At 36.1% G+C, this 13,669-nt stretch overlaps 1 protein-coding gene across 1 annotated transcript; it reads right to left on the bottom strand.

Annotated features, from left to right (window-relative positions):
• Positions 1–2,604: 2,604 nt before the first annotated feature.
• On the bottom strand, positions 2,605–10,993 carry LOC134853928 (guanine nucleotide-binding protein subunit alpha-11-like). The gene is made up of 7 exons (XM_063869900.1): positions 10,849–10,993; positions 10,562–10,773; positions 10,348–10,473; positions 7,205–7,365; positions 6,282–6,540; positions 5,531–5,684; positions 2,605–3,545 (listed from the first exon to the last, which is right to left on the bottom strand). The coding sequence occupies exons 2-7, from the start codon at positions 10,736–10,738 to the stop codon at positions 3,355–3,357; spliced, it is 1,068 nt and encodes a 355-aa protein (XP_063725970.1). The 5' UTR covers positions 10,739–10,773; positions 10,849–10,993; the 3' UTR covers positions 2,605–3,354.
• Positions 10,994–13,669: the final 2,676 nt, after the last annotated feature.

Consider the following 13,669-nt stretch of genomic DNA (forward strand, 5'->3'; position numbering starts at 1 on the left):
GCTCCGCCCAAAACCTAGTTATTGCTGTATTAAAATATGAAGGAAATTCTTGGGATTTTGGAAATTTCCTAGAGACACACATTTTTTGAACCATTTTTAGGGCGTAGCATCTTATGCACGGAGGCTTTTCACAAACTGTTGCCTCGATTAAACACTTGATATCAAATTAAATTATTTTCGAGAGGAATCAAGTTTCAAAAAACGAGGAATCAAAAAAATGACTTTTCCAAGGGTCATAACTTTTTGAGTGTTCAAAAATTTGGGCGCAACCGCTTCCTACAACCCGTTCTCAACATTGAAACGAAAATCTCAGATTTGGGAGGATAGTTTTCGAGAGAAGTCAAAATTATTCTGAGGGCCAGAACTTTTTGTGCTGAAAGTTTTGGGAGAAGCCGCTTATGCAAGGGAGGTTCACACAATCCGTTCTTTTCATTAAGCCCAAAATCTCAGATTTAGGAGGGGAGTTTGAGAAAATGTCAAAAACCCAAAAATATAGGTGGAAACTCCTCCACCGCCCCCCCCCCACCGACTTTTTAGTAGGCTGTAGAAAGCGGGGTAAGGTATAAAGAGCCTCTGGAATTATGCAAGCCCACAGGGTAGTAGGCGGACTTCCGTTGGTATCACTTTTTTTTAAAAATCGAAACAGTAGTTTTTGAGAAGAACTAAATTTTTTGAAAAGTGAAAAACTTTTCCAGAACGTCTGAAAAAACTTTTAAAACATTAAAAAATCCGATCCCATACATTTTCATAATACCCATTTTATCAAACAGGAATTTATTTTGTCGCCGAAGACATTTCTGGAAACAAGGGAGGGGGACCCTTTAGACGGTCTGAGGTTCGAACTCCTGAAGGATAAGGTGCGTCTTCCACCCCTAAATCCGCTCCTGGAACATGCAGGAACAATTATCAGGCAACTTTCTTTTTTCGAAATCTCTAAATAGTTTTTCTTTTTGAATTATAATTTACAAATTTTTCATCATGGAAACGTTTTAGAAAATGTTTTTTTTCTCCATGCGAAATTTTCGACAATTAAACATCGCAGGCAGTTAAGCACCAAACACTTAAAAATAGACTCACGGGGTGCTAATTCATTAAAACATAGACAACAGTCAGTTGATAAAGACTGTTGAAATCACGGAAACAAAAAAACTTGACTTGTTTTCCGAAAAAGACTTAATTTCAAAGAAAAAAATATATGGCCTAAAAGCTCTTTGAATTTTAAGAAAAATTTATGATTGACTTTTTTGATAAAATTAACTGAAATTAAGATAACTGGATCAATATGTTGAGTTTTTACTCCCCTGGGAAATCCGAAAAATAAACTCCACGTCCCCTTTGCCTTTTTGCAGTTCGATAGTGGAATGTGCCGTCCTTTCAACAAAGGAAATGAAGTGAACTGAAAAGTAAACTAATTTTACCAAAAAAAAAGTGCCCATCATAAATTGTTCAGATACACAAAAGAAATCAAAGTCAAACCGAGAAAATTTTTGAGCCTGAGAAAAAATGACTTTTACCGAAAGAAACTCAAACAAAATGCCTTCTTTATGTTCATCGACTATTAATTAGCAACTTTCGAAACAACTCACAGATGTCGAATTAAGTGCAAATAGTTCAGATACACAATTTGAACGGAACAAAAACCAGACTGACTTATGCAAGTGATAAATCCCTCCGCTTTTTAATAACTGCCTAATTTAACATCCTGAATTCAAAATCCTCTTTTGTCAACATTCCTTTAAAACTCGAGTACTTACATGAATCCTTCCTTGGTAATGATGGCAATTAGCTCTAACTTGTGATAACAGTTTTGGGATTTTGAGATGAAAAAGATGTTAGACTGAAGACATTTGAATTTATAAAAAAAATTGTAATTAAATTTATACAAATATAAAGCGAACTATAAAATTAAATTTCAACACTGTGAATGCAAAACGGCCTGTATTTACTAGAAAATCTTATTTTATTGGCAAAAAAGCATACGTAAACAGTTTAAAATCGAATTTCAGGAGTTTTAAGATGCAAACACTCGTAGTTCAATCCAATTATTGAGATTCCAGAATAAGCTTAATTTTCAATTATTGCAACGCTGAGTAGAGATGATTTTTGCGGGTTGAATTTCAATGATCGGATATTGGACCAAAATTAGTTGGAATTAGTAATAATCTGAAATAAATATTTGAAGTACGGCTGGCAAAATAGCAAAGTTAATACTCAGGAAAATGACACCAATGATGAAAATGCGTAAGATAGAAAAATAAAAACAAGCTGAGCTCCAAGACGAAATTTCTTTCCATTAATTGTTTAATTTTATTGCATTTATTTAAAATAACCTCATTTAATTATTAACTGCACATCGAATACTAAATTGAACTATAGCGCCTTTTTGTATGAACTGCACATTAGCGGCGTTGAGATTACAACGAGCCGAGTTTTGAGCCAAATTTCACACGAGAATGTCTCTTCATAACGTATCAGATTTGGATCTAATTTCATTTCTATCTGACATTTCATAGAAAATTTTTTCGAACTACCCCTTTCTGAAAAGTGTTTCGAATTCGAGAATTGGAGTTTCCTTCTGAGACTGAAAATCTTTTGAAATCCTGGTAAAATGGTTTAAAAAAATTACTGAGACAATTCACTCGTTTGTTTTCCAACTCAAAACACTAGATTCTAAATAAACAAGCAGACAATTTTCTTTCTTCAAAATGCGAATATTTTGTCAAAATGCGAATATTCTGTCTGAATATTCAACTAAAATTCCTTCTAAAAGAGGATGTCGGCTTGTTGTCATTTACTGCTTAGCTATTGCAATGATATAAAGCAACTTTGAATTGAGCAAACTTTATAAATTGAGATATTAATTTATATAGTTTCAAACCTCTGCTTAAATCACTTTACTCCCTTAAACTATCAAAAATACTTTCAAACGAAAACCTTGACAAAAAAATAGAAGAGAATAGAACAAAAAACATCATACTGGCTATAATAGCCATTGATAAAACTGCACTGCAAAAACTGTGCGCCAACTTAGTAGAGTGCACTAAATTTACAGCAATGAAATTGACCGCCCAAGAAAGAAACTTTCTCACAGCAGAAGTGGCGCATTGCAAAAATAACGAATTTGACATTATTGTAACAATAAATCAAGCTGGCAACAATTTCTTCATAAATTACTATAATTCGAATTCTATCGTAAATTAGTGTTAAATTATCTGTATTGTACTCAAGTAAGCGTACCTGGTTTGTCTAACTTAATTGAAAGAGTATTTTGGGGAGTGTTGGGTAAGTCATTTCCGAGGGGAAGGAATTGCCTCGACATCATTGGAGATTGAAGTCGTGTCGTGTCCAATCAACTCATACTAGGTTATACTCCTTCAGGTTAAGTTGTAAAATTGTGTCTTTGACGGCGGCGAAAACAAATCGAATGTTTTCCGTATCGGTAGCACAAGTGAAATGAGAATAGATGATTTTGTCAGCGTCCGGGTTTAGCTCCACGTACATCTTTAGAATGTACTCTCGCGCACAAACCGCATCTTTTTCCGGCCCTGAAACATGAATCACCCACATCGCTACAAGTCTAGAAAGGAATATTACGAACGACAAATTTATGAATATTTAAAAACAACTAGGGGCCCAGCTAAGGGCGGAGGTATGAGTTTGATGTTGAGTGAATTTGCTATACTGATGCGATTTTAAAAGTTGGACTTCATCTTCGATTTGTTTAAAATCCATAACTTTTTTCTTATAAAAACGGAGCATTCCCAGTTATAAAGGTGGGCTTTCAACTACCTCTTTCGATTGAACCTAGGATATCAGATTTGATAGGATATAAGTGAGAAAAGTCCAAAAAACGGTCAAATAATCAAAAAATTGACATTTCGGAGATTCATAGCTTTTCATGTAAATTCGATTTAATGTAACCTGTAAATTCGATTGAAACCAAAATCTCAGATTTGAGAGGGTAGTTCTCGAGAAATGTCAAATATTAAAAACAAAAAACCGGTCAAAAAAATCAAAACTTTGACTTTTCCGAGGGCCATAATTTTCGTTATCGGAAAAATATGTGAGAAGTCGCATAAGCAAATGAGCTTCTCACAAACCATTCTTTGAATTGAACCCAAAATCTCAAAAATGTCATAGCAATTTTCGAGAATATTCAAAAAGTTGAATATTCCGAGGTCCATAACTTTAAGTGCAAAAACAATTGAACGTAGCCACTCATGCAGGCAGCTTTTTGAAACCGCTCCATTCATTGAAACCAAAACCTCAGATTTGAGAAAAGTATTTCTTGAGAAAACAAATGAAATAAAAAATATGGGTCAAATATTAAGAGTCAAGTAAAAAGAGCAAGAAAAAAGAGGCTCTAGGGAAAATGCCTCTTCCCATATTAAAGGCCTGATCGCTCTCTTTCGTGACTCGAAATAAGACCAAAAATCTCAAAATTCGAATATTTAAAAGGGTTTTTCTCTGCACTGAGGTTTTTTCTACACTTACTTTAAAATGATATGTCAATGGACCCCTTCCGACGATTATTTTTGGTGCCTGATTTAACGTGAAAAACAAAAAAAAACAGAAAACAAAGATAGCCTCCAACCACATTCACATAATAAAAACTACATTTTTTCTTTTCCTGATCAAATTGAGGTCGTTTTAGTGCGTGGTGCAATAAGACATCTATACAAACGAGTAAAAGTTATTGAATTAGGAAACATAGCCAACAGATAGTTGGAAAAGAGTCCACGAACGCAAGTAAATAGAAAAAAATATACTGGCTTGTTTTTCGAAACTTCTGAGCGTCCAAAAAATTGCCTTGAAGCTCTTTGAATTTGTAGAACAATTAATTATTGACACTTTTTTGATAAACTGACCCAATTTGATAAAAATGAACCAATAGGTAATCTTCAATTTCGCTGCAAAATCGGATAACTTAATTATGTTTTCGAAAATAGACCTTTATCGCGTTTTTTGTGACCTTTACGCCGTTTGATAATGGAGTTCGTCTCGTGCTTAAAAAATCCAAAGTCAAACCGCGAAAAAATAAATTTGAACCAGAACAAAATTTTAAGATTTTTCCTGAAAAACAAAATCATCGCGACCTATATAAGAGTCTGAACTAGGTTCATCGACAAAATTTTTCTTCCAAAAAAGAAACAATAAATAAAAAAAGGAAGCACTATAAACAGCGTTCAAAACTGTTTTATTTTCAGTGAAATCAGGTTTGCTTAGCCTTGCTTTCAAGTAACAAACGTTATTCGGTCGCTCTAATTGCTCAAAATTAGACAAACTCAAACACTTCAAACAGTTTTTTTTTTACACCGGAGCATTTTCAAAAAAATTTCATGTCCTTCACATCAAGGGCCTTAATATGATAATTCATTCGACCCATTAGATAATTATTTGTGGTACCTAATTTTGCGTGAAAAAAACTAACACATCCGATTACAAGTCCCTCCCTTTTTCCAGCGGTCGGAACAATAAATCAACGACAAGTGTTTGTTAAATAAGAGACGGGGAGGGCAGTAGTACTGACCATCGTAGTCTGGGAAATAGTCGATGAGGTGTGAGTACATGATCTTCTCCTCCAGCAGGTCCTTCTTGTTGAGAAAGAGAATGACCGAGGAGTTCTGGAACCAAGGATATGCGATTATTGTGCGGAACAGCGCTTTGCTCTCTTCCATTCGATTCTAAACAAATCAACACAGTAATTTCACACAACCAGTCGCATGTTTAAATAATCAATCTGCAAAACTGTCATTAACTCGCAGAGGAAACAAGAGGGCCTCCATCCTGGTAGCAAAAAGAAATACCCCTACAATCGCTATCTTACTATTATGAGCGTGGGCCTGGGCCATGTGATAATGGCACTGAGCCAAAAAAAAATTGCAATGGATATTAAAACTTAATTCAATTGTGTAATGAATGATGGCTTCTATTCTGCAAAGGAGTCAAACTCAAAAACTTAAACAAAATGAGGCGATAATTAATATCCAGCCGTCGGCTTTACATCTGAAAACTTAGAAAAACATTTGCGTTTGGCCTAAAATTTGTTCTCATTTTGAACGTTTTAGCTCAGGTTACGATGTTGTAAATCATAAAGACTCCAAAAGCGTCTAGGAATCTATAAGAAACGACGTATAATTCCTGATTTACTTCGTCTGTAATTACTCGAGAAGGAACGCAGCTTGATTTAGCATCAGCGAAACTAATGGTGTATGAAGATATATGGTGGATAGTTCATAACCGCAAGCGAAATGAATGTGTGTAGTAAGTGGCAAGAGTACCTCGTTGTCGGACTCGGCTAAAACTTGGTCGTATTCGGACAGAGCAGCTAGGAACATGATGGATGTGACATTCTCGAAGCAGTGGATCCACTTCCTCCGCTCGCTTCTCTGGCCCCCCACGTCCACCATGCGGAAAGTGATGTTCTCTATCAGAAAAGTGTACTCCACTATGCCCGTGGTCGGCACCCTCGCCCGCAACACGTCCTGCTCCGTCGGCACATAATCCCCACTACTGATTCTGTCTATGCTAGTCAAGTAACTGAAACCACGCACACAACACACGTCATTAAACATCACTTCTTTATTGACACGATAGTGGAGCTTTTAGAGAGGGGCTGCGGGTCGAGTGTGTCGAGGGGGGGGGGGGGGGGGGGGGCTCAAATCGCCTTTCAGATTTTAACCTTGAGAAAAAGTAAAGGGGACGCTTTAGGGTTTTAAAATAAAAATCACATCGAAAAACTTGAAAAACGACACACTAATTTAAAGCGCGGAAAACTGTAACGAGTAAGAAAGTAAAAAAGTTAAAAAAGTAAGACCCCCTTTTTAAAAAGCTTTAGACCGCACTGATAGGATGTATCTCAGTACGCGCATTTCCGAAAGAGCGTACCGTCAGATTTAATATGTATGGCGTCGAAGACACCTTCAGAAAAATCATGGACATCGTCAAACCCTTTGGAAGATAAAGGGACTGAATTCATGTTGGAGATAAAATGCACGAGGATTAATTAAGTCCCGCCACATGTTTCAACATTACCCAAGATCGTCTTTACCGAGAAGCATTTGAAATATATAGGTTATTATTTGCCCCCTTTTACTAGCTAAGTAGAAGTTATTATTTGCCCCCTTTTACCCGTTTAGTAGTAGTTGGAGTTGTTCTTACTAGTGCTAACTAGAGTTTAGTAGTGTGTGTTGGTTGCGCTTACTAGTGTGATGAGTCTGGAAGTTGGTACTCTCTGCGTCTGTCGTAGGCCTCCTTGATGCCCATGTCCTGCCAGAGGGACTTGATGGCCACCACGTGTTTCGCCTCCAGACGCACACTCGTGTCATTGGCCGCATTCACACTCCGGATCAACTCCGCGTGCTCCTACACACAACACAGCAACAATAAGACAACAGTTCAATTACTCACACCGTCCATACAATTCAAATTCAGGTGTACTTAAAAGACAGCTACCTCAATCAAGTTTTAAACTAACTTAAAACGTGCACAACTTCGAAGACGTTGTATAGCCAAAAAACTTGAATCGCTCAAAAATCAAATATTATGAAACTATATAACAACAAAGAACACCGTTGAAAAACCAAGAAAAAAATTGTAAAAAAACATGTAAATATATCATTTCACTTTTGTTATCACTTTTCAAGCTTAAATTTATCTCCAATAGTCTAAATCAAAAATTTTTTGAACATGTCTCACATTTTCAGCTCACACGTTTATGTGTTAAAGCTCACACTTTTTTGCTTCATCAATTGTCCATTTTCCAATTGCCGGTAAACAGCGAATCAAGCGAGAATTAAGTTTTGAAATGATTTAACAGTGGCTTTGTGGCGATCCGGTAGTGATTAGTATGGTGCATATCAATCATGCTAGCATATAACGCACCTTGGGTGCTTCGAATTTTTGACAACTCATAAAAAAGAGCAGTCGCACTGGGACGCAAAATTTGCAACTCTTGAAAGTACCCAGCTACATGGTTGGCAATTTCATATTTTTTAAATCGAAGCTTAAAGAAAAATTCAAAAAAAATCATAAAAAACGTTATTAATCGAAAACTACAAGGATTTAAACAGTCATATTTGGAGACGAAATTCTCAACTCCTGAGAATACCCTGATGGAGCCTCACTCTTAAAATGGTAACTTTAAAGTTTGTGAAGTTTTTTATATCTAAGTTCTTTGAACAATTTTTAAAAAAAAAGACATAACAAACGTCAAATCTCGGAAACTAAGAGCATTTGAGCAGTCGCATTTGGACGCAAGATTTAGAACTTATAATTCCTGGGAGTATTTCTACAGTACCCAACAACAAGCCTAGGAATTTCAATTTTTGTAAATTATTTTTTAAATTGAGCTTTCTGAAAAATTTGAAAAAAAAATCACAAAAATCGTCGTATCTCGTAAACTAAAAGGATTTGGGTATTCATATTTGGAGACTAAATTTGCCATCTCTGTAGAAATCCTGAGAGCATCCCATTATTGGGTTGCTAACTTTACACTCGGTTAAATAAACACTGAATTCAAACTGAAAAGCGAAAAAAATGTCTTAACCATTGCAATATACGATATGGCTTAAGCGAAGAAAATTTTTTTTTTGTCAAACATGCAAAAATATTACGTTGAAAAAACTTACAAATGGCGAGATAGTGAAGCCTTCATTTGAACATATAATAGACAGGTATAATAAATAAATAGATAACAGATAGTTAATAGATGATTGCAGATGCAACTCTCACGAGCGGTGAGATTTGCAAGGTGAGCTCTTGCAAGTCATAGCTTAATGAACGTTGGTCATATGCGCTCTAGTCAACTTTAACACAGAGGTGAAGCTGCGCTTCGCACCACTTGCGATACAAAACAAGAAAGCCGCTAAGTCGGAAAAAAATTGAAAATGTCGGCAAAACTAGATAGATCAAAATGAATAAGACTAGTTTTGAAAAAAAAAAAAACAAGAAGAAAGATTGTCAAATTAGCATCGGAAAAAAATTACAAAGCGGTAAAAAAGCCGAAAACATCTTAGCAGAAACCCTCGAAGCCAAAAAAAATCAACAAGATGTAAGACTTATAAAAATTTTAAAAGCTTGCCCTCAAAACACCAACTTTATTCGCTTGTCATGTGAAACAATTTGAGGTCACTAAGCCAAAACAATATAGGCCGAAACCTATTAAGCCGAAAAAAGAAAATCAAAATAAACAACAAAAAAATAATCAACCCTTCTCGCCCTCAAAAAACACGCATATGCAAACTTTTTTCGCTCGTCCAAAGACGCAATATGAGGCCATTAAGCCGATTCAATATAAGCCTAAACCTATTAAGCGGAAAGAAGGAAAAGAAAAAATCTTAAAAAAATTGTAGTCATGAAAATCTTTACTTTTAATTACGATTTTGTGAGCAGGTAGCACAGAATGTTCCGACCATAGTTAGTCTTTAGAAAACTACGGTTTAGAACGTTTTTTTTTTCGTGTAGTTCCTTTCTATTTGGTGTGATAAAAGGATCTGACAATAAAAAAACATTTAGGCATATAAGACAGTCACTGTAGTATAAGCAAATTGGACAAAAACTTTTGTAGAAAAATGATTAGAAAAACTTTTAAAAAATCAAACAAATTTTTTTTGCCAAAATTTTGGAATTTTTTGAAGTTTTTGGTTCCAAAAACCAAGCTGAAAAAACTCAAAAACTAGATTTACATGCTTAAATTCAAATTTTAAGGTCTTAAGCTAGGCATAATTCAGCTTGTAAGCCAAAACACGCTCACGCCATATTATTTCGAAATTAGACCAAAAATCAAAAATTTCAAACCAATTTTTCTCGTGACAGTAAAAACTTTTTTGAAGTTTTTAATGTCGTTCGAATCACGACTAAAATGGCTTTAATATGATATATCACTCAACCCTGTCCGATGATTATTTGTGGTAGCTAATTTTGCGTAAAAAACACCCCAAATCCAAAGTTCCTCCCCATTTTTAATGGTCGGAACAATAACTTATGTACAACAACAAAAAACAATTCAAAGATGCGGCAACTTAGTCGACAATACATAAGCAGACAAACAATAAGCGAGAATTTATCGTTTGAGAAAAAATAGGTCCTGTCAGATTCCAACCCAAGACCTTTGCCGTCCCAGGCGTATTCGTTACTTCCAGACCAAGTGCACCGGAGGCACAAAATTTGGAACCTAAATTTATCATTTCTATTTTTGACCACTCCAAAACAGAGTTTTTTACGGGAAAAGTCTAATACCCGATTACAATACCCTTGCTAATCGCAAGGGTAATAATAATTAACCTACGGTTTAGGTCTCCGGGCTGGTTGACTACAAAATATGAAAAAAATAAAGTAGCGGCTAACATAATTGTCTTCAATGGAGTAGGAAATGTTGAGGGTCCTCATGGCACTGCACATGCTAGACATTGCTACGAAAATGTTGTTGTGGATAATATTGATTAAAGCTTTTCGGTCTTCCTCGCTGTAACCCTAAAACACAAAACATAACATAATTGATTTGATGATCCAGCAACTTTAACTCATCTTTTCGCATAGTTTGTTTTAAAAGTCTATTTACCTTTCCGTGAATAATTCGCATTTGTTTAATGAAAGTGCTTTTGCCGGATTCTCCGGTTCCCAGAAGAAGGAGCTTGAGCTCGCGCCTGGCATCTCTCTTGTCTTTCCGCAGTTGCTTTTCTATTTCTGCATTTATCCTTTTCGACTCTTTCGCCTCTTCGCTGAGGCAGCAACTCATGCTGATCACAATTCGATTTGCACTTCAGGAATTTCCTGAATCAGTCAAAATATTATACACATTAGAAAAACTCTCACTAAAAAATTGCCGTTCATGGATACGCAACTCACTCTTGCTAGGTTTCTCTCACACTTTCATGCCAGCCAGCTTCACAATATCAAATTAACATTACGAGTTCTTATCTCATGTAAGCATGAAGCCCTATCGACAGAGGAGAGGTGTGTCAACTTTTAATCAATAAGATTTCAAATCAATTTACCTGAAAAGAAAATGTAATTGAAAAAATCATCCAGAAAACAGCTGGTGGATGTAATAATTAAAATAGTACAATTGGTACTCGTTTGAAGTACAACAAACATATAAGACCTGGAGCTATCCAAGGAAATTTGGTGTCCTTCCTATTATCAGTTCGGCCAATTTTACCTTAGAAAGCTTCGAAAACTCAAATCTAACTTGAAAGTTTTAACAGTATTTTACTTAATTGCAAAACGATCTATAGATGTCCCAATATTTTTGACTGATGGACACAATGAAGCACACTTGCAGTAGCTTTTGTTATCGTGATAACTTTCACTTTCAAACTAACAAGAAAATCGTGTGCCATTAATCACCCATTCAGAAATCGTCCCACCATATCCTCGGATTAAAAAACGTGATAATTATAAGAAATGGATTACAACAGCAGAAAAAATATATGAGACGGATCTTTTAGTCTGAGTATAAAATGTTCATTTAGGTTGACATCAATTTTTCAAGATGTGGCTTATAGTCCAAACCACTGCATTCAATTTTCAATGAATCTTGATCAAGTGAGTAAATCAGCCTTCGAAAGAACCAAGAGCGTGGTGAGCAAAGCATGAGACTAAGAGGAAACATATTTGTGTCTGGAAATGTGTCCCACAAACTGAACGACCCAGAAATATTAACTTAGCCACAGCCATACGAGTTCTATACACGATTTGCTCACTAGATTATATGATCATATTGGCGCAGACGCACAAACCGGTGATCGCTTGTCTTTCCAAATAGTAAGCTAACGAAGCAAAAAATGATGTTCATAGTCTGCCTTCGTGTAGATTTTCCAGGAATTGAGTCAGTTACTCCGTTGTAAGGAAGTAACCAATTCATCTGGTAGCAGCAGAAGCTCAAAATCACGCGGTAAGAGGAATGATCGATATTTTATTCTTTGCTTCGGAAACTATGGAATTCCATAGGAAAACCAAAACAACAGCAAGACAAAACTACTTCACTATCGCAGCCATTAACGACTGGAACTCATTGCCTGAAAGAATAATATCGAGTGAGAACGTCAACATATTCAGAGCAAGACTTGACAAACTATGGGCGTCCGAAATGTACGACGCATCGTTTTTGGAATGACGAAATGGACGTCGACGAAAGAGCTGGTCGATAGAGGCCGAAGCCTATAGACCAGAATTGAACTTGTGAACTTAAGACGACTTTAAGGTCATAATTTTTTTGAAAGCATAATCAAAAGAAAACTTAAAGTAAACTATTAAGCGACAGAGAAAATGAACCATATAGGTCAGAATTTTGAGTTTATGGGTTCCAGGACGCATTAAGCGTTTCCACGCTGAATTGACAGTCCTATTCTGTGTCTCGAAGATACGGTAGCTCTTCTGTCTCCCGTTTATCAGCAACTTTCGAGATCCGAGAGCGCGGATGCATGATAGTCTGGACTTGGCGAGATGCCTCATTATTGGAGGATGCCTCATAATTGGAGGAAACGCCATAAATAATGACTTTCTTGTTTGATTTTTGTCACCAAAAAAGATGCCAAATCTTGTGAGAGGAAGAGCAACATGCACTCTATTAAGTTGGGGCAGAAAATTTTCGGACGCCTTTGTTTTACCAAAAACACAAGGGCATTGAACTAGACAAACAAAGATGAATTTAACAGGACCTGCGACGGTCAGCGCACAAGTTCAATATGGCCATCCAACCAAAAACATTCAACAAAAAACTTTAGCTTCTAGATAAGGGTCTATCAAGTTTAACCCTCTTTCAACAAATGTACGAACTGACGATAAGATTTGTGCTTTTCAATTTCATATACACACAGTTTACTCTTGAAGCAACAACCGAATCGACGAGGCTCGGAAAATGCTTTATAAAAAACAGCTAATAGTCACATTTGATTATGTGCCAGTCGGTCATGTCTGGAGGTTTGACCTTGAGAAACACGTAATTTTGGAGTGAAGTTTTAATTTTAAAAATTTCGAATGGAGCCTGTCATGCTCAGTTTTCTCGAACCAACTGAAAACAAAAAGTGAAAAATCAGAACGACCGAATTAACAATTGCGGGAAACTACTCAAGAAAAAGGCAGGAAATTGCTATTCGCAATTTCTCGATACGAAATAATAAGAGAGTAGAGCTGTCTTATCCCGAAAACAGGAGAATAGAACACAGACTTGAGAAAGGACGATTATTCGAACGGAACAGAGCGAACATTCAATGGAAGAGAGGACAACTCGAGTGTCCCGATGGTTCATACAGAAACTTTGATTCTTGAGACAGAACTTACTTCTGTTGTTAAAACTAATTAGCATCAAACTTATTTAGTTATATTATTTGATTCTCGAGCTGCTCATCTTTTAATTACTCCTCATACTCAAGCGCATCGACATGTGAGTTCTCAATTTAAATTTCTCGAGTGTATTTTATGATAGTTATGTTGAGATAAGGCGAGTTTTAGGTTGATCCATCTGAAATGGATCAAAGTTCCACTGTCCAATAAAAAGTAACTAAGCGGATTGTTCCGACCCGGTTTTTAACGGCGTTCATGTATTTTGGGTATCTAGAGACCTAAGTATGGGGACGTTCCTAATTCTAGAGTGGGGGATATTTTAGTAGTAGCCTTTAAGCTGTAACGGGTCGTAGTCTCATGTCACAAACGAACCGAATTGGCT

This window comes from Symsagittifera roscoffensis, chromosome 9 (assembly GCF_963678635.1).
Source record: "Symsagittifera roscoffensis chromosome 9, txSymRosc1.1, whole genome shotgun sequence".
In the NCBI taxonomy this organism is placed as follows: domain Eukaryota; kingdom Metazoa; phylum Xenacoelomorpha; order Acoela; family Convolutidae; genus Symsagittifera; species Symsagittifera roscoffensis.